The 21,509-nt window shown below is 34.0% G+C and overlaps 1 protein-coding gene across 2 annotated transcripts; it reads left to right on the top strand.

Annotated features, from left to right (window-relative positions):
- The first annotated feature begins 285 nt into the window (after positions 1-285).
- Positions 286-20,935, top strand: LOC128234626 (beta-secretase 1-like). Of its 2 annotated transcripts, XM_052948977.1 has the most exons (12): positions 286-367; positions 4,395-4,656; positions 6,071-6,159; positions 8,547-8,763; positions 9,345-9,476; positions 9,838-9,863; positions 10,343-10,451; positions 11,448-11,549; positions 11,925-12,074; positions 13,245-13,329; positions 15,733-15,864; positions 16,508-20,935. In XM_052948977.1, the coding sequence occupies exons 2-12, from the start codon at positions 4,432-4,434 to the stop codon at positions 16,711-16,713; spliced, it is 1,473 nt and encodes a 490-aa protein (XP_052804937.1). In that variant the 5' UTR covers positions 286-367; positions 4,395-4,431; the 3' UTR covers positions 16,714-20,935. The 2 variants fall into 2 exon arrangements, with proteins under 2 accessions (XP_052804937.1, XP_052804935.1); XM_052948975.1 differs by lacking the exon at positions 9,838-9,863 and having other exon boundaries at positions 10,317-10,451.
- The last annotated feature ends 574 nt before the right edge of the window (positions 20,936-21,509 follow it).

Genomic DNA, 21,509 nt, shown 5'->3' with positions numbered 1-21,509 from the left:
CGTTCGAAAATTAATGTTTTATGGCTTAAACAGTTACTAACGGACGGTTTAAGAAAAATGCATAAAACATCAATTTTTGAACTGGAATATTAAAATCTGCGATCTAATTTTTTGTCAGCAGTGTTATATAAATGTTTTCCATGGATTTTCGCCAAAATTGGCTCGTTCCAAGACAAAAATGAAAAAGTTGTCCAAACGTTCAATCTGTTAGAGTGCACCTTTAACAGAGAGTACTGCGTATAGTTGCTTCTTTTGACGCCTCGTAAATTGCTTGAGTTACTTCCCTTATTTTAAAATTAGCCATTAATATTTTTATTTTTTAAAAGCAGGAAGTTCTTTTTGAAAGTGTTTATTCCTTTCTGTTGAGGTATGTAATTACATAAATTGTTCAAATTTACAGTAAGAAATGAATTGCGGTATTGATGTCGTTATCGGGGTATGAATGCAATTTGGCTGTGTGATGGACTCCACGCGTACTTGAACCAGCCCATTTTCGTTCATATCTCCGATAATGACACCAATCACGTAATTCATTACTTATATTTACACCAATAGTTCATTATTTCATTCAAGAATTATTAAAAAAAATTCTTAATTTCATTTAAGAACACCTGACACTAATCCTTTCTCATTCATTCTGTTAGTCCAAATAATTGTACGTAGTTCTGGCTTCCACAACTTTAATGTTGATATTTATTTTTTTGATGTTTACAACACATTAACACGTCCAAAAAGGTAATATATAACGTGTTTGCTGAAGTTCTTTAGCTAAATTGTACGTTGACAGATTTAAACATGAAGGGTTGTTATGATTGTATCTACTATGTCTATCGCGAGCTTGCTGGAGATGGTCGAGTTGTTATGCTTGGCATAATTGTTGTCTGTGGTGGTCAAGTTTCGTTTTATTGGAAAGGTAAATCCTGTGGTTTAATGCTTTTAATGCTTATTTTGTGCAAAATATCTTTGTACTTACATTATAAGAATTGACACCTTAAATCACAAAAAAATCTGTCAACGTACAATTATTTGGACTAGGATCAGAAGAATCCTGTGTATAACACATCTATTATTTTAGACTACCATTCTGTAAATAGAACGACCCGACCATAACTGTAAACAGTTTATCAAATTACATCACAATTATGCTGGAAAAATTCAATCAATTCAAATCACTATTAAAAATATATTTGAAACACTAAAGACAACAATAACATTAAACATATCATGAATTAATACTTTCTTACTTGATTCAAGTTTTTCTGGGCCTGCTAACACAATGAAAAAAAGTCAATCAATAACAAGATAAACATTTTTTCAATTTACATTTAAATATATTTATATGCAATAATTCGCGATCCAAACATATCCAAAGATGTTACATTTATCGGAAAATATCCGAAATTGCCCAAAATGCAGTTCATTTGAGGAATGAAGATTCGATGTAAATATTTAAATATATTAACATTGTAATCATTTTGGTAATGATGATTGAAAAAAAAGAAAGAAAATCCTCTCCGAGGCTCTGAAGATCTGCGTCTGTCTGTTCCTATGAGTTTATGAAGGTCTTTTTCCATTACTATCTTCTAATGCCAGTTTAAACCAGTATTAAGTACTCCAAATTTCCCAGTAGTACCCTTGAATGCCTGGCCCCAGTCAAGTGAGCTACTGTTGCCAATTTTCAATGCCCTTTGATATGGCACATTTGTGGATTGAACCCTTGGACTATTGTTTCCAAAGCAGACGCTTTTATAATGATACATGTAACAGCCTTAATTTCATATTATGGTAACACACTGTCAGGGTTCGAATTTAACTTTGAGGAGCACTCGCAAAATTTTGCGAGTGCATTTTGAGGCAACTCGCAAAATGACAAATCAACTTGCAATTTTATTATTTGCTTTATTCCCTTATAATATTGTATAATTAAAGTAGAAATTAAAACCTAAGACATATTATGAATATTAAAAAGTATCAATCTTGAGTGACTCGACTAGTAGAACTTGTTGATGGCTTATTCTATTTGGGGGGTATGGAAAGACTCGTCTGATGCTGGCAGCTTTTTGATAACAAAGCTGTCCAATAATTTGACATTGTTCACTTTGTATATTTACCCTCGCCATCAGGTTATTTAATACCCCTTCGACAAGCACGCTACAGATTTCATTAAGTCTATAAGTATTAAAAACAATAAAATAAAAAAATTAAAATAAAAAAAGCAACAGTAAATGTAGCGTGGATACTTTGGACCATGAAATATATCGATCAACGAACTCTATTCATTTTGACAGGATGATGGGGTTTACATATAGTGCGCAAAAGCGCTAAATTTAGCCAATGATTGAGCTAGGTGATTACGTCATTCGTATTTACTTTGTATTATGCACGCCTCGGAGCATCCCGGAAAGATTCGAGATAAAACTCGGCCTTTTCCGTATTTGTTCTATTTTTGAAAACCTACTAGAGCGTGACTCCGTTCTGTCTTTTATACCGGTAGTGTAAACATGCCACTTATAGGCTGTTTACACTCGACTACATAGCGGAATTAAGTTCATGTTTATTCTACTTTCCTTTTAACATTTTGTGGTCTAGAAAAAGCCACTCGCAGAATATTGCGAGCTTGAATGAAAGTCACTCGCAATTTCCAAATGTCGCTCGCATTTTGCGAGTATGCGAGTCTAAATTCGAACCCTGACACTAATACATAGTTATTAGTATTACAACAGTGCAGCTTAAGACATAAACAGTACAATACACCTATTATTAACAATGATGCAATATATATGAATCAAACAGGACCAAACAATCCATCAAAATGGATAGAATACAATAGTTTGAATGTGTGTAATCTGAAGTCGTGCATTGACCAAATAAAAAATATATATATGCAATATTGATCACCATATAGTGAAAATGTGGCTGGGTTGTGACATGAGAGGTAAAGGATACACTTGGAGATTATTTGATGAAATTATACAAATATATTACATGTTGTTGTTTCCAGGCTGTATTTTTCAGATGCATGAGACAAACTTAAAATAAGTAGGAAAGTTTTTTTCACCACATAAATTTGATATGTTGCAGGCTTGGCCCAGGTTTCTACCTCAAAGGTCATAGAGGTCAATAGAAGCCATGCGATGAATGAAATTTGCCCCTAGAATTAAAAAAATATTGCATAGAATTTGCAACCAATGCAATCTTTGTTGCATCAATTTTCTTGAAGTTCGGTGCATTTTGAGTGTGAATGTAAACTGTAAACTCCATCGATTTTTCTTTTATGGGATATTTTTTTATATGAAAAATTTCTTTCCCAATTACTGTCCATTTGACAAAATTTGAAAGAAACTAGGCATAATTGTTCACCTCATGAAAATGTATTAATTTGGTTTGGCTTTTCAGATGAATTGTTTTTATGTATATCGATGGCCTCACTTCCAAATGTCAAAGCAACAAAACACCATCTTTTCAGTAGCAACTGTTTAAGTATTTAATCTTGGTAATTTGATCACATTTTCAGTGGTCGAAATTTGCACAAGCCCGCAAGCCCTTCACTGGTAAAATGTCTTTCGGGCTTGCTCAAATTCTGAATTTTCTATAGCAGGGCTTGTTCAAAAATTTGATGCCAAGCAATAGTATAATAATTCGGGCTTGTTGATCAAAAAGTCTAATTTCAATGACTGCATTTTTTTTTTACAAAATGCCGAAGTTACAATTTTTGACAGTTCAGCATTTTTTGCTTATCTGTGAGATGTCCAATCAGTTTGATCCCATGATACAACACCATTTTTTCATCAGACTATTTACTTGGCATTTTGCAGTTAAATGCAGCTCGCCTTGATGACTACCGTAGTGATGTGAAAATCCCGAAACAGAATAAAATCGGCAATTTGAATTGAGGCTATCAATATATGTCCAATAGCATTGCTGTGCATTGAAGTTATTGATAAAATGACTAAACATTAGTTCCTTCATAACAGAATGTGAAAAGCATTCTAAATGCACTAATTCTTATTGTATGTATCATCTGTTGACTCCCTAATGTTCAAACTTAATATAGTGAAATTTGTAGGAAATAAACCTGTGTTGTATCCATTCTAAGACCAAAATCTATATTTACAAGTGATCTAATAGTAAATAGTAAAACTGTAATTATCAGTGATCATAAGTGAAATAAATTCGGAACCTCCCTACCTGTATGTAAATGTTTTAACAGAAATACAATCATGTAACATTTCTGTGTATTGATTTCTTGGAAACAGCTTTGTAAGTAGTTGAGATCTGATTAATTTCACATGAATAATAACTGGATTACATTTGGAGAGATGATTCGTGTCAATGGGTTCTTTTTGTGCATTAATGAATATATTTTTAAAAGTGTTTTTTTGTGTACATTTTAGCATATAATGCAGTAATGTGACCACAAACAAAGAGAAGATGGAGTTAAAATTTGTGAAAATTTTCTCGGGTCTGCTTGTATTGAACTTGGTCCTATCCCCTGTTCTGGGAAACTTGTACAAGCGGGAATCTGAGCACGCGGCTCGAGACCCAAGGGAAATAGGTCAACCGGTGGGTGAAGTTGACCATCAAATCGGGAACCTACGGGGACAGACAGGAGAAGGCTACTCCCTGAAAGTCTTAATTGGCACCCCACCACAAGAGGTTGGTGAAACAAGGTTTTCTTTTCGATAAAATAATTTTTAAGTTTTTAAAATGTACACAAGAAATCATTTATCATTATTCATGATTTGTGATGTCATTTGCAAAAAAAACTGACCACAGGTGAAAATGACTTTTATAATAGTGAAAAAATAATGACTTATTTTGGACCCACTGATTTTTTATCAAACAACAGTGTTTAATGCGAAATTAGAAAACAAATTTGTATTGAATGGCAATGTTGCATTTCAAAATGTTTTGTACAACATAATTTCATTATGATCCTAAATTATGTTTATGCAGTGTTAAGTGTATTTTGTAAACAAAAGTTGTTTCATGTTGCATGCCATATGCAGTGCCAAACAAACTTGTTGGTGCTTGCAAGTTAGTGATGTTCCGATGATCGATTATAATCGAAAATCGATTGGTTGGGCCTGAAATCGGCGACAATCGATAGTATTTAGTAAAAAAAAAAAAAAAAAAAATTGTAAGTGTTCAGATGTTATCTTTAACAATATGGCTGATGAAAGCCACAATGCGCAAAGAAATGAACTTTTTTTTATACAACAACACTTAATAACTTCAATCATAGACATAAGGTATATGCATATAATGATTAAGAGTTTAATACTGTACATGAATAAAACTACAACTCAGGTACTATCTAGTATTTTAAAAACCGATTGTACTATCGATAATCGGTTACTTGAGTGGAACCGATCATCGATAGTAAAATTGCAACCGATTCTCAACACTATTGCAAGTGCAATCCTTAAAGTTTGTGAAAGCACACAGGTTTTAAATCATGTGAAAATAATGTTACACATAAGCGCAAGATAACTTTGATATTGCATGCAAGCACAAGATAACTTTGATGTTGCATGCAAGCTTAAGATAACCTTGATGTTGTGTTGGTATATAAGAGACTACAATCAACATTTTCTTGCACAAAGTTTTAAGAAAGTCAACATTGCCATTCTAGATTAAATGCATTTAACACAATGTTAAACAAACAATTAAACATGAACAAAATTATGAAATGATGTTGAGTTATATATATATATTTTTATAGTGATAATTCTATGATAAATATTATTCAATCATAAATCATATTTTAGTCACAAATAAATGAGTTTTTCTCATTCAGTGGTGCAAATTTAAAAGCAACCTAATTTAAAATTGATATAAATCAGGATGCATATTTTTGTCATTGAAAGAGCTATACAGATGATACTGTATTATCCCCAAAAAATTGTAGGCGTAACAATGTATTTCTTTAATTAATTACTTAGAACTGAAAACCAAGCTCTTTTCAATGGCAAAAATATGCATCCTGATTAATATCAATTTTAAATTATGTTGCATCTTAATTTGCACCACTGAATGAGACATATATAATTTTTTATGTATATTTCAGTTAAATGTATTGATTGACACGGGAAGCAGTAATTTTGCCGTAGCCTGTTCGCAAAATGATAATATTGATACCTACTTCAGAAAGGACAAGTAAGTGGCGACAGCTGGCACTCTTTTCTTGTTATTGCATAAGAATTGCCTTGTTATCTATAACGATTATGCATACATAATCAAAATCTATGACATAGCATTTGTAACATGCTTTGTTGAAACCTATTTAGTTAATGAATGTCTGAAAGAAATTGTGCAATAATTTGAGCTTGTATGTATTTTGAAGAAAGAATGTTAGGGGGTTGTCATAGACTTCATGTTCCTTCCAAAAACCAGCCAGCTCTGTACATGTATCACGAGATTATGGCCCTTGAATTAGTCAAAATTGCAATAATTGACTTTGTGGACGCAATAAAGTCTTCATTATTGATCCCATGTTTAACAAACTTTATACAGTACCTAGATAACCATGAGAGCTCGGTTCCATTAGAAAACCAGCCAGATCCTTCCATGCATGACAGGTTTATGGCCCTTTAAAATTGGCAAAATTGTTATAACTGACCTTGAGAATATGATAAAATAATCATTTATTATCTGATGTTTACCAAACTTTTACAGTACACTAAGGTAACCATGAGAGCTTTTTGTGTCTCTTGTTATAGGGAGATATACCGGCCTTTTGCTGATGACTCAAATCAATTAATATATTAATACAGGGCTCTCGCGAGGGGGCGACTTGGGCGAAGTGGTCGCCTAAAATTCCCAGACTTCGCCCATTTGTATCATCAAAGCGACATTGACTTCGCCGAAAATTTTAGCACATTGTAAATCTGTCAATCAGCGAGTATTTTGCCAATGTCCCATTAGTCAAAACATCCCAATAAGCCATTCATACAAATTGGTAATCTCCTAATCTGATAATTGGGCCGTGTCATCCAATTACCAAAGCATCGCCAGTAGGCGGAGCTATTGAAAGTTAACCAATCAGAATGTACATTTAGAAGACCCTGATCAAATGATAAAAGTTCGTTAAAATGAGATAGAATTGGAGACATAATTATGAAAAATCGTGTCAAGCATTAATTTAAGTTAAAAAGTAATTAATATATGTATTGAACAAACAATGCAAGACATTTAAACATTGTTGCTTTTGAAGCAGACGGTCATAGCCATCTCGGGCCATCGGCAAGTAGGCGCTAAGAAAATCAATAACATGACGTATCACCAAATATTTGATTGATTTTAGTGAAATGTTCATGTAAAAAATGATTTGTAAACACCAAAAAATATTTATTTTTTTGCTTTATGTAGAGTTTACTTACAGTAATTTTCTCCTGTCACAGTTATGATGTCAAAAAAAAAATCGGCGAGATCGCCATTTTGTCAGAACATTTTCCGAGTTAATTTTTCAACTTCCCATTATGTATTGGTAAATTTTTCATCAAGGACACTGATTTAAATGTCATTTGGTTCTTAAATGTCAGCATATTTAAAGTTATTTAGCCAGAGACTAGTAAATAACAGCACAGCTGAATGTGACATTCGTACCCTATCCCGAACGTACCAAAACAAGATTCGTCCCCCTACTATATTGACAGTTCATTTATGAGGTCATTATGATTAGTTCAAATCCTTAGATGTATTTTTTGGTTCATTTTAGATGCTATTTGGAGATAAACTATGTGACATTGACTAATATACTTTTGCTGAGCCAAAAAAGATACATTATTTTATGAACATTTTATATAGTTATAGCAATCAATTTGAATGTGAATATAAACTGAGGTGTGTGGTATGGCATAGTTTTTGTATCATGTGTTATGAAAAGTATCACTTCTCCCTAAAGTCTCCCCACTTCTCCCTAAATTGACTGAAGGGAGAAGTCACTTCTCCCAAAATTTTCAGCCTAGTGAGAGCCCTGAACATTCCTGCTTGGCTCAATTTTCTTTCAAGGCTTAATGTGTTTTTATTGGTACCTGGGAGTTTGAGCCAACTGGGTGCGACTGTATTTTTTTGGTGAAAGAATTGTTTGAGGATAAGACTGAGCTACTGGTTAAGCTTCAACCTCTAACCCAAGATATTGTGGGTTTGATCACCACCAGGGACACAATCTCTTGACCTCTCAAAAAGTCTGGTAGCTCTTTTAGCAAGACTTAGAATCCTACGAGGAATTTCTTAAGGAGATTTTTTCAATAGTATTTTACTGTAGTAAGTCTCACATAGGTGCAAATTCAGTCCTAAGACTAGAAAAAAGATAAATAAATGAAAATTACAAAATTTCTATGTCATAGCTGTAAAACAATTTGTTGTGGTTTTGGAAAAATATTTTTTTCTAATTTTTATATTTGATTTAAATAATGGTAAGATAACACTTAAGGTGCTTCTGTAAAATGGCCCCTGGTCATGATTGTCTTCACAATCGAGCTTAAATAATGGCCTTTAAAAGTAATAATTTTTCAATACAACCTAATATTTAATACTTTCAGGTCATCCACATACGTAGAGGTTGGGACCGCAGTGAATGTGCCATACACTGTAGGCAGTTGGAGCGGAACTTTGGGTCGTGACAATGTTACCATAGCGACCATGCCCGGCTCCATGGTGGAGGCCAACATTGCATGTATCAACGAGGCTGAAAACTTCTACATTAATGGATCAAACTGGCAGGGAATACTGGGATTGGCTTACACAGACATTGCAAGGGTGAGTCTGCCTTATATAGAGTTAGGTTAGATTTGTTATGAATAATTGTAACTTTCCATGGAAAATTATTTCCCCGTCATGTATGACTTGATGTATTATTTGAGATCCTGCAGCAGACAATTGTCATCCAAAGAAGCTGTTTAAAAAAAGAAATGTACACTAATTATCACCAAATCTGGTCACAATGCTTCTGTGTAAAATATCTTGGATAAGTTTGATAACTAGCTGGAAAGTCCTTGTAACCCAAGTTTAGTTACCATGAACTTACAAAGACTTTTTTTACAGCGATCACTCTGTAAGTTTGGAAAATGTATACCAATCATCACTAAACCTGGTCACTGTGTTTATTTGTAAAATATCTTGGACTAAGTTTGATAACTAGTCTATTTACAATCTCGGCACTTTAAATTTGGCAAATGTACACAAATCTTCACCAAACCTAGTCACCATGTGTATGGCTAAAGTATCCTGAACAAGTTTAAAATCAAACATTTATTTATGGATTTGTTTATAACCTTAAATTTGTTGAGTCCTTCTCTTAATGTTTGATAACTGTTTCACCATATTTCTTTCATATACAGCCTGACAGTTCCATAGAGCCGTATTTTGACAGCCTGGTAAAAGATGGCAAGTTTCCAAACTTCTTTGGCGTCCAGCTGTGCGGGTTAGGTTACATTTCACCAAATCCTGACAAAATGACAGGAGGATCAATCGTAAGTTGGCTTATTCTTTAATCTGTTTACTTATTAACACTGATCTTTATCTTTCGATGTATCTTGTCTGTAAAATGTGCCAGGTGTAAGAATATGTTGCCAATGGCGACAAAGATCAATACTAATAGAACAATCTATAAGACTTTTTAGAAAGCATGAAGCATATTGTCTAAGGAACCCAAATACATAGCTTTGAGGTTTTAATTCTGACGTAATTCCTTAATGCCAGAGGTGTTTGGCAATCTGGCTCCTAGCCTTTTCCTCAATGACCTCTATGTGACCTCACAATACAAGGTGTGGATCTCTGACGTCATTCGTGTTTCAACAGATCCAGCTCTAGTGTGAATCTGTAATAACAAAGGTGTTTGGCAGTCTGGCCCCTAGCCTATTCCTAATGACCTCTGTATGACCCTGCTGAAGAAGGTTTGGATCTCTGACGTCATTCTGGTTTCAGCAGATTCAATTCCAGCCTGGCCCCTAGCTTGTACCACACTGATCTCTACCTGTCACCACTGTACAAGGAGTGGTTCTACAATGTCATTATGATTTTAGCATGTTTATTCTTATGTAATTTCTGACCACAGATCTCTGGCAGTCTGGCCCTTAGCTTGTACCATGTCGATCTCTACACGACCCTACTGTATGGAAGTGGTTATGTGAGCTCATTCTGATTTTAGCAGGTTGATTATTATTCATTATTGTCAACAACATGTATTTGAGAGACTAACCCCTCGCTTGTACCACTGTGACCTACGACCCTACTGTACAAGGAGTGGTTCTACGAGGTACTCCTGGTTCTAGCAGTTTGATGATTACTTTATTCTTTTCTTACAACCACAGGTGTTTGGCAGTCTGGCTCATTCCCTGTATCACAGTGAACTCTATGCGACCCCGTTGTACAAGGAATGGTTCTATGAGGTCATTCTGGTCGATGTTGAGGTCAACGGTCAATCTCTTGCCATGGATTGTAAGGAGGTAAGGCCAGTCAAAATACTGTGTATTAAATTATCTTGCAATAATTTCTTCTCTAATCTGTTTATAAAGAAACAAAAGTTGATGTTCTGACAAAGCCTTGGTATTATTGGTGCTGTCAGCATTGTTGGTAAAAAAGTTTACCCTTTACCATATTGAACTATAAACTGTTCAAGATATTCAAATGGGACTCTGACCACACATTGCCAATAAACACATGTTTTGCAAGGCCAATAACTCTGACTTTATAATTGTTATTAATGCCCTTATGACTGAAAACAAAACACAGATTTACTCCGCAGTACTTTTGTTTTCATAAATATTTGCAATTCTACTGAATTGCTGTTTCCAAAGCATTGATGTATTTATCACAAATGACAGATTTTTCAATAATATGCAATAAGACCCCTTCAACTTGAATGATGCACACCATTGGTCCAGGACTACACACGGTGACCCCATATTTTTCATATAGTGTCACTAGTTTATATATCTTATCAAAATTGTGTCAGTTTTTCGATTCTTACAATTTGTATTGTAAAACCGGCGTTTCCAAAGCATTGATGTATTTATCACAAATGACAGAATTTTCTATACCGTAGTATACAATATCACGCCTTCAACATGAATGACGCAATGCCATTGGTCCAGGACTGGTCATTTGGTGGCCTCATAATTTTCCACATTGGGTCACTAAATTATATATAACCTAAAATGGTGATTATAAATGCAACATTTCCCATATGTAAAGATGGGATGTAAACTGGTTGTCGATAAGATGTATACATTATATAGGGGCTAGTAACTTATATTACCTTTAATCAATATAACGATATTAATTCATTTTCTTGCATTTAAAAATTGAGATTTCTGAGCTTCATTTTGAATCTAAGACTATTAAGTGGCAAAGCTTAAGTGAATCTAAGCCCTGAGCCATTGAACCTGTTATATATTCATTATCATGAATTGAAATTTTTTGAAGCACATGCTTTATTTCAGTACAATTTTGAGAAGACAATAGTTGACACAGGGACGACCAACCTCCGTCTGCCACGAAGGGTCTTCACCAAACTAGTCCATATGATGAAACAGCAGATCACTGTATGTTCTCAGTTGTTACTAAGTTTCGGTATTACTGAGGAATTCTTTCATTAAAATGTACATGTATTTTGATGTTTCTTTGTGTAAATGTTTAAAAATTAAGAACTGGTTCCAAATTGCCTGTATATGTTATTACATGTAACCATGACAAAATGTGTGTGATTGCCAGACTGCTTTCTTTGTGCGTGTGTGTGCGTTCTACCATTGAAAACAAGTGAAATAGTATTTGTATATTAAAAGGTAGGAGATGATAATTTCTTTATGCACACACATTTATTCTTCTAACATTGACACAATTGTGTAATGTTGCAAAATCAAATTAGACACCTTGTTTTTTTATTGATATTTTTGGTATATTCCTGCATATTTTCCCAGAATTCTGAGTGGCTGCATGAGGGATTCTGGACAGGCATTGAGAACCTGTGCTGGCGTGAAGGTCAGGCGCCATATGGGGATTTTCCTGACGTGTCTGTCGTCCTGCCCATCAATAATACGGCAGCCTTCCGGATCATGGTAACACCTCAGGTAAGGATATAGTACATACAGTTCTGGTGTATTTATTGTATTAAGAAATTGACATGAGTTGTACAGTGATTTCCTGAAGAATCCCTTGTCCTGCCCATCAATAATATGGCGGCGTCTCAGGTCATTGTTACACTTCCGGTACTGATATAGGGTATACAGTTCTGGTGTATTTATTGTATTGAGAAAGGGAAATACATCATACAGTGATTTCCTGACTTATCCCTATTCCTGCCCATCAATAATATGGAAGCATTCCAGATTATGGTAACACCTCAGGTAGAGATACAGGGCATACAGTTGATGTGTATTTATTGCTATGAGAAAGGGAAATACATTATACATTGATTTTCTAAAGTATCCTTTGTCCTGCCCATCAATGAAACTACAGCCTTCCAGATCATGGTAATACCTTGGGTACCGATATAGCCTATATGTCATAAAGGGCATACAGTTGATGTGTATTTATTGTCTTGAGAAATGGACATCATACAGTGATTTCCTGAAGTATCCCTGTCTTGCCCATCAACAATACAGCAGCCTTCATTAAAATGGTAACACCTTCAGTAAGGATGTAGTGGGTACAGTTGTGATGTAATGTATTGAGAGAGGGATGTACACCATATGGTAATTTCATCCTGACATAATTATTGTCCTAACTATCAAAAGTGCAGCAGCTTGCTTAGATATTTACAATAGCATTTTTTATTGTCAACATGTGTAATGATAAATATTGATTATAATTTTTTTATGCTTTCCGGAGGTTTATAGAGATTAATCAGTGAAATAAAATTGATATATTACCGTTTTGAACAGTGAAAATATCAAATATATATTTTTCACTGTTTTGAAATATTAGCCTGCTCTCAGTTCCAAAACAAACCGCAGCACGCACAAGGCTTGGACACAATTTCGAGAACGTCATTTCCAAAAAAATAACGCAATATATTTCACCTTACGAACGCCAAAAGTGATTATATCATGCCACTCGGGATATATATCTTTTGGTGCAAACTTGATGAAATATATTATGATCATACACTGAAACAAATAATTGTCCTCTTTAAAACGGTGGAAACAAAGAGTGAACAAGGAATTAATGGAGTAATGAAACATTGGAGGAGCCTTTATAAATCTTTGATAGTTGATAGTAGTACATGACATATATTTCAGCAATACTTGCGGTGGGTGGGAGATGATAATGATGATAAGCCAGAAAACGACTGCTTCAAATTGGCCATATCTGGCATGGAAACAGGTAAGAGTGGATGGGAGAATTAAAACAATTGGCCAGGGATGTGAACAATTGGCCAGGGATGTGATTTGAACACAGATTCGCGGAATTCCGCGGATCTAAAGGCCCCAGAGACCCCCCTCCTAAAAAAAAAATAATTGATAAAAAAAGTTTTTTGGTTGCTTTTGGTTGTTAAAGTTAATATACCAGTTTGCTTCAAATTTGAAGTCAGGAAAGCCATCAAAAGAGCTTCTAAAAATACATAAATAGAAGTTTTTTTTCTACTGCGGTGTGTTTTGACCAAAGGAGGGACCCAAGAACCCATGGCCAAAATGGTTTTAGCCCTCCAGCTGCCAGGTCAATCACATCCCTGTAAAGGCATCGCATTGAATTCATGAATTGGCTTTATTGTGATGGCCTTGGTGTCATTAGAGTTGGCATACAATTACTTAACCTTTGGCCTGTACTCAAAATACCTCACAATATTCCTATGGACCTTTCCTCACAAGTACCCAGTGACAATACGCTCATGTGTATTAAAGCCCATAATTCTGGCTTAAATAATTATTGAATTGTCCCCCTTGATTTTCTAAATAGTTAAGAAAATAATAGCATTTTTAGCTCGACTATTCGAAGAATAAGGGGAGCTATACTACTAACCCTGGCGTCGGCGTTGGCGTCACACCTCGGTTAAGGTTTTGCATGTAAGCACCTTTAAGTTATCTCAGTAAATACATCAGTTATTGCATTGAAACTTTGGATATGTATTCCCAACTATCTAACATACTAAATTATTGAAGTTAGATAACAATTATTTGAATATAATGCAAAAAATAGGCCTTTATTATTCGACTTAGAAATTCTGGTTAAGGTTTTGCGTGTAAGCACACATAGGTTAATATCTCAGCAACTACTTGAGGTATTGCATTGATACTTGATACAATGGTACTCAACCATCCAACCTACTAAATAACCAAGTAAGATAACTCTAGTTTGCATTTAATGCAAATAATTGCCCTTTATTATTCGACTTAGAAATTCTGGTTAAGGTTTTGCGTGTAAGCACACATAGGTTAATATCTCAGCAACTACTTGAGGTATTGCATTGATACTTGATACAATGGTACTCAACCATCCAACCTACTTTATTAACCAAGTTAGATAACTCTTGTTTAGATTTAATGCAAATAATTGCCCTTTATTATTCAACTTAGAAATTCTGGTGAAGGTTTTGCGTGTAAGCACACATAGGTTAATATCTCAGCAACTACTTGAGGTATTGCATTGAGACTTTATACAATGGTAGTCAACCATCCAACCTACTTAATTAACCAAGTTAGATAACTCTAGTTTGGATTTAATGCAAAATAATTGCCCTTTATTATTCTACTTAGAAATTCTGGTTAAGGTTTTGCATGTTACCACATTTAAGTCAATATCTCAGCAAATATATCATGTATTGCATTGAAACATTAGATATGTATTCCTAGATAACACTTTTTTGAATATAATGCAAATAATGGGCCTTTATTATTTGACTTAGAAATTCTGATTAAGGTTTTGCATGTAAGCACACATAGGTTAATATATCAGCAATTACTTGATGGATTGCATTGAGACTTTATACAATGGTACTCAACCATCTACTTAAATAACCAAGTAAGATAACTCCAGTTTGCATTAAATTAAAATGATGGCCCCTTTTTTATTTGACATAGAAATTCTGGTTAAGGTTTTGCATGTAACCACTTTTAAGTCAATACCTCAGCGAATACATCATGTATTGCATTGAAACTTTACACACAGGCTCCCATCTATTTAACCTTATTTAATCAAGTAAGATAACTCTATCTTTTATAATATATAATTTTTGCCCCTTTATTATGCACTTAAAAATTCTTGTTAAGGTCTTGCATGTTAGCACACATAGGATACTATCTCAGCAACTATTTGATGTATTGCATTGAGACTTTATACAATGGTATTCAACCACCCAACTTAATTGAATAACCAAGTTAGATAACTGTATTTTGCAAATATTTTATTATTAGACTTAGAAATTCTCGTCAATGTTTTGCATGGAACCACATTTATGTTAATATCCCAGCACATCATTTATTGCATTGAAATCTAATCTAACAGTGATCCATGCATGTTTCGCCAAAACTTTTCAATCCTTACATTGAAAAGCGGCGGAATAGTCGAGCGCGCTGTCTCTGTGACAGCTCTTGTTTTATAGGTAATTCAAATTATTTTCTAAGAAATTGTTCTTAGCTACAAGACATTATTATAGATTGTAATTGTAGATGAATGCTTGAATCAAATGTTGGACAATATATTTTTGCATAAAGATAATTTGAATTATTTTCTAAGATATAGTTCTTAGCTACAAGACACATTATAGATGAATGCTTGACTCTAATATAGCTAGTGTACTGGGAGCAATCGTGATGGAGGGCTACTATGTCGTGTTCGACCGTGCCCGGAAACAGGTCATGTTTGCTGAGTCCACGTGTGATGGCTTAAAACCTTCCATCAATGCCAGCATTCCATACTCAGGTGAGTTGCTTTAAGTGCTTCCTAAAAACTTAAATTAAGTTCATATTTTTTGTGATGGGAGCAATGATTTTTAGCTTATTACTAGTGACTAGTTTAAATGTACTCTTGCTCAAATGCGTGATTATGGTAAGTGATACACTTGTGTGGTTCATCTGTTCTGGTGTTTGTATGTGGTAAATGTTGAGTTTGTATGATTGTGAAATTGTTATTGTCATGTGGTAAAGTTGAAAGAAAAATTTGTAATGCGATGAAAATTAATCTCATTTTGAAAAGTTTATCTCCGTATGGAATTCTAAGTTCTATTTTTAGAATTGAAATATTGCATAAACTTTATGCACTAGTATCGATTTATTAAAAAATGGATCATTTGGATATTCAAGTAAGCTATAAATTGTAAGCCCCAACTTCTTTTCATTGTAGAGTCCTGTAACTTGGTATGCACATTGGTCATTGTCAGTAGATTGACCTCTATTTATTTTGAGGTCAGAGGTCAATGTCATGCTGACCTTTACTGTAAAACAATTGGTGCTCTGGACAGGCAACATATTTTGATTTATAATAGTAATGCTTTTCAAAGACAGTCAGTTGGACAGAATACTTTCTAGACGATAAAAAAAATTAATCAAATTACTATTTTTTTCAGGGAATTTCATGGACTGTGCATACAAGAAGCCTAAAAATCATGACCGCACATTGACGATCGTGGGGTACGTTATGGCGGGTATTTGTGGCATTTGTGTGCTTCCTCTTATATTCCTCATTGCCCAGTGGCAGTGCCGACGTCTGCGCTGCGGACGGAAACTCCTACGTCAAAACTCTGACAGTAACGATCTGATGAACACCAGCTGATATAATACCCCGAATATGAAGTACAAAGTGCTGTGATATATTTTCCTTCTTCCATATTAAGGATTGCAATAACTTGTATGAACATGAAGTTCATGTAACAGTGCGGAATCTTCTTTGTTTATGCTTGAAATTCCTAATAGAGCATTCTTATTTGGCCCATCCTATTAACTAGCATACAAACCAGTATCATAAAATTAAGAACTTGAAATAAGCGGCATTATGATTATTCATTGTATTGAAAGTGTAATTTGCAAATTCAACCTAGTCGAAATAAATAACTACCATTTATTGAAAGTGACCATGATAATTAATATGGTATTGTGAACACAAACTATATATAGATGTTGGACTTGTTTCTCCCGTAGTTCCATGTGATATATATAGACATACATAGCATGGCTGAGGTGAAAATGATAACACATGAAATAAGATCAGTTTCATTAGGATTAGATGTAGTATACATAGACTTAATGCATGAACAAAGGTGAAGGTCAATTTTAATGTCATGAATAGGTATGAAGGTCAATGGGAAATAATATGTCATAGTTGACCTTGAACAAAGCATGAAGGTCACGTAATGTTAAAGGTGATCTGAATCATTTTTAGTAGTAATAGAGTGTGAGACGTGATCTTTAAGTAGATTGATATACTTTATTAGCACACAATTACAGGTAGTGATTGGCCATGAGATACCTTATTTGCACAAAATTTGTGATTGGCTGTGATGTAACTTACGTAATGGCGCAAAAGTAGTGATTGGCCAGTATGTTTGAAAAAAAAAGTAAAGGCAATATGCAAATTATCTGATTGTGGTGATGGGTAGAGGATAGTTTCTTTCTGGATATTGGAAATGTTGATTTCATTTTGTACATAATCATCATAGAACTACATGTATGTATTGTGGGATTTATGCAGAAGGCTCCTAGCAACATTAAAAATTATAAGGTTTTGGTACCTTGAGGCATAAAACATCAAACAGTTATTAAAAGTAGACTTTGTTCAACAAGCACGAATTCTTGGTCAACATGCCCGAATTCTTATGGTCAACAAGACTAAATTCTAAGGGTAAAAAAGCCTGAATTCTTACAGTCAACAAGCCTGAATTCTTATGGTCAACAAACCCAAATTCTTACGGTCAAGAAGCCTGATTTCTTATGGTCAATATGCCGGAATTCTTACCTGGTCAACAAACCCAAATTCTTACGGTCAACAAGCCTGATTTATTATGGTCAACATGCCGGAATTCATGTTGACCCGGAATTCTTATGTGGTCAACAAACCCAAATTCTTACGGTCAACAAGCCTGATTCTTTGTGGTCAACATGCCGGAATTCATGTTGACCCGGAATTCTTACCTGGTCAACAAACCCAAATTCTTACGGTCAACAAGCCTGATTTATTATGGTCAACATGCCGGAATTCATGTTGACCCGGAATTCTTACGTGGTCAACAAACCCAAATTCTTACGGTCAACAAGCCTGATTTTTTGTGGTCAACATGCCGGAATTCATGTTGACCCGGAATTCTTACGTGGTCAACAAGCCCAAATTCTTACAAGGTCAAGCCCAAATTCCTACATGGTTAACAACCCTGAATTCTAATGGTCAACAAGCCCGAATTCTTATGGTCAACAAGCCAAAAATTTTACATTGCAATTGGGTTTGATAAAGTGTTACATGCCCTCCTACATAAATTCAGATTTTGAACAAGCTATGCAAATGTTCTATCACAACAGGACTTGCTGGCTGGTGCTTATTTTTACCAGTGATATAATTATAAATATGTTAAAGTAATAATAATTAGGCAAATATTAACTATAATGGTAATCTGTCAGTCACTGTGTATAAAACATTGTATGTATTTGTTATTAGAGTTTAAGTATTTTATTTGCAATAATTTCTACATCATTTTTTACTTATATTTGTACCATAAATGACGTCACAATCATGAAATAACGTCATGATATATATTTTATATATAACTACAGTTGAAACCGGTTGGCTCGATATTGCTTGGCTCGATTTCCTTGTTGGCTCAAACTTGATGTAAGGACCAATTATTTTTTTTAATCGTTCGCGCTAGGCTCGATATTTGTTACGTATTTAGGCTGGGCCCTGGGATATCGAGCCAACGGGTTTTCGACGGCAGTGTTACAACTCTTGAAGAGATGTCATAACTGAATAGCGTTGTAATGTATACATGTTATCTAGTGATGTTATGTGTGTTTTTAATGCTATAATTTATAAAATAAGTATTTATGATATACATACATTATTTATTACACTCACCATGGCTTGCTATTATCAGTCATAGTAAACTCTTCAAATAAATTCCATATTAAGTGACCATTCATTTAATGTCCTAAATGTTCCTCGTATAATCATTACAATATAAATTGCATATTTTCAGTTTATGCAGGTAACATTTTGCAATTTTGTTTTCTATGCATCAATTTGTAATCAGTTAATGTATATGTACCAGTATATTGCAATGGATGTACCAGTAATAAGAAATATTGAAATTATTTAAACAAACTTTTTATTTTGTCAAGTATTTCTAAGTGTGCCATGCATTTTTGCTTAAATTTTATTTGCACTTATTTAGACATCATATTTTGATTTTCAAATAGTACGTGATCGTACGTTCATGGGCCAATTGTTCAGAACTTTGGTAAAATTAACAACGTTGTTAATGTTGTAAAATGCTCGTTACTATCTTTAAAAGGTGAAATATATTGGAACATGCTCTCATATTTAGATAAAAAATGTAAAGCGGTAACTGTAAGTAAAACTGCAGATTACCTAAGTTTCCATTTTAGTTCCAAAGCAAGAAAGATTTGAAAGTTAACAACGATGACGTTAACAACATTGTTGCCTTAATAACGTTCTAAACAATCGGCCCACTGTTTCATATAAATATGAATGCAGGGGCCATCTCAGTAATCTCGAGGCGTGGTTTGTACAACCACTTTTTTTACTAGTAATTGATATTTCCTAGTAGTTATAGTATCAATTTGAAAAATAAGAGCTTATTGTCGGTTATTGCAGAGTTTTTATGATTTTTCAAGTTAAATTTTCATTTTTTGACACTCACTTAATATTTAACTGAACTTCTTGATTTTACAATGTTTTGTCGATAGCTCGTCTATAAGATTGCCCCTCTTGTGGAACCCTTTTTTTCATTGCAATTCTTTGCAAGTTTTGTTTGTGAAAAATACCTGCTAATATCTGACATTTAAAGATAAAAAAATGTTAATTTTTCATAGAATGGATTTGGTAAAAAGTTACTGTCAGTGAATCTCTATTTTATTTTTTTATTTTTGTTGTTTCAAGAGTAAGTATTCAGAACTACCGTATGCAATAAATTGGCGCTTCCATGCTGAAAGTAGACCTTATGCAAGCGGTTCGTATTTATATGCTTAATGAAATATATCATTTTGATATTTCAGCTTCTTCTTAGAGTTACTTATTGCAAATCAACTATGCTTGTTTTTTTGTTGTTTTTTTGTTCTTGTTTTAAATAATAATAACCAGCAAAGTCTATGTTGATCTTGTAAGTTTTTGTGCAGCTGACTTTTATTCTGTTGTGGGAGTATTCACAATCATTCTTGTCAAATTAGAAATGTTTGTGATTTTATTTTTCATAATATGTGAAATGCATTCTTTCTGTTTAGTAAGTCTCTTTTTCATAGAAAAAAAGTTAATTTTCTGAAATTTAAAGCTGCACTCTCACAGATGGACTGTTTTTACACCTATTTTTTCGTGTCTTAAAATGAGCCAATTTTGCAGAAAGGTCCGGAAACCAGGGATAAAAGACTGCTGACAAAAGATCAGATCACATTCTTTTCATATTTACGTTTGGAAATTCAACTTAGATGTTTTATGCCGAAAAACTCATTCCACAAAACTTCAGTTTCGAACATAAGTGTTTAAAACTTCAATCTGATATTCCGTCACCAGTACTATATCACTGGTTTCCTGATATTTACGCCAAAATTGGATCATTCCAAGACAATAAATAATCAAGATAGGTCTACATAATGCCATCGATTCTTTGTTGTTTTAGTTTTGCCATTCATATGAGTACTTGATAACATTTTTATTTCTCTTAATATGTAAAATTATGCAACATTGATGTATTTTATTTGTTTTCGCTATATATTTACTACATGTATTGTTGTTAAGCTATAGAATGCTATTTAAATAAATGAGTCCCCTATCATGTAACGTGTTGTATCATTTGAATCCTGTAATATAAGTATAAACTGAATCTTACAGTGAGAGTGGTGTTGTGGATATGCGCCCACCTCTCACCCAAGATGTGAGTTTGATCCCAACAAGGGGAGCTATCTAACAGCCTCTCAGAATAGACGACAGTTTCTCCCACCTCATAAGTAGATCCCCAAAATTGACCATGCTAGAAATTATTATCTTGCCAAGTTAAAACAAGTACCCCTATGGTACACCTTTTTTATTGTCATCACACAGTTACCTCCCTTCGTTGGTAGCATGATGGAAACCTTGTCTTGTGACAATATTAAGAATCATTAATAATTATTTCTTGCTTCAAATGGCACCATGAAGAGAAACAATGCTGCACTCGACTCAGAACTATTTCTGAAATGATTTGACTATGAACATAATCTGAATCACAGCGTTCATATCCATGACAACCATGAATTATCACAAATCTATACGCATTTATATTCACTGAGCACAAAATAGTTCCAACGAAAAAATACAATTTTACTTCATCTTGTTCAACTGAGGTGAGAGAAAAAGCATCTACCTCGCGC

This window comes from Mya arenaria, chromosome 5 (genome assembly GCF_026914265.1).
Source record: "Mya arenaria isolate MELC-2E11 chromosome 5, ASM2691426v1".
Classification (NCBI taxonomy): domain Eukaryota; kingdom Metazoa; phylum Mollusca; class Bivalvia; order Myida; family Myidae; genus Mya; species Mya arenaria.
Note: the sequence above shows the minus strand (reverse complement) of the source record. Positions and strands in the feature narration are given on the sequence as shown.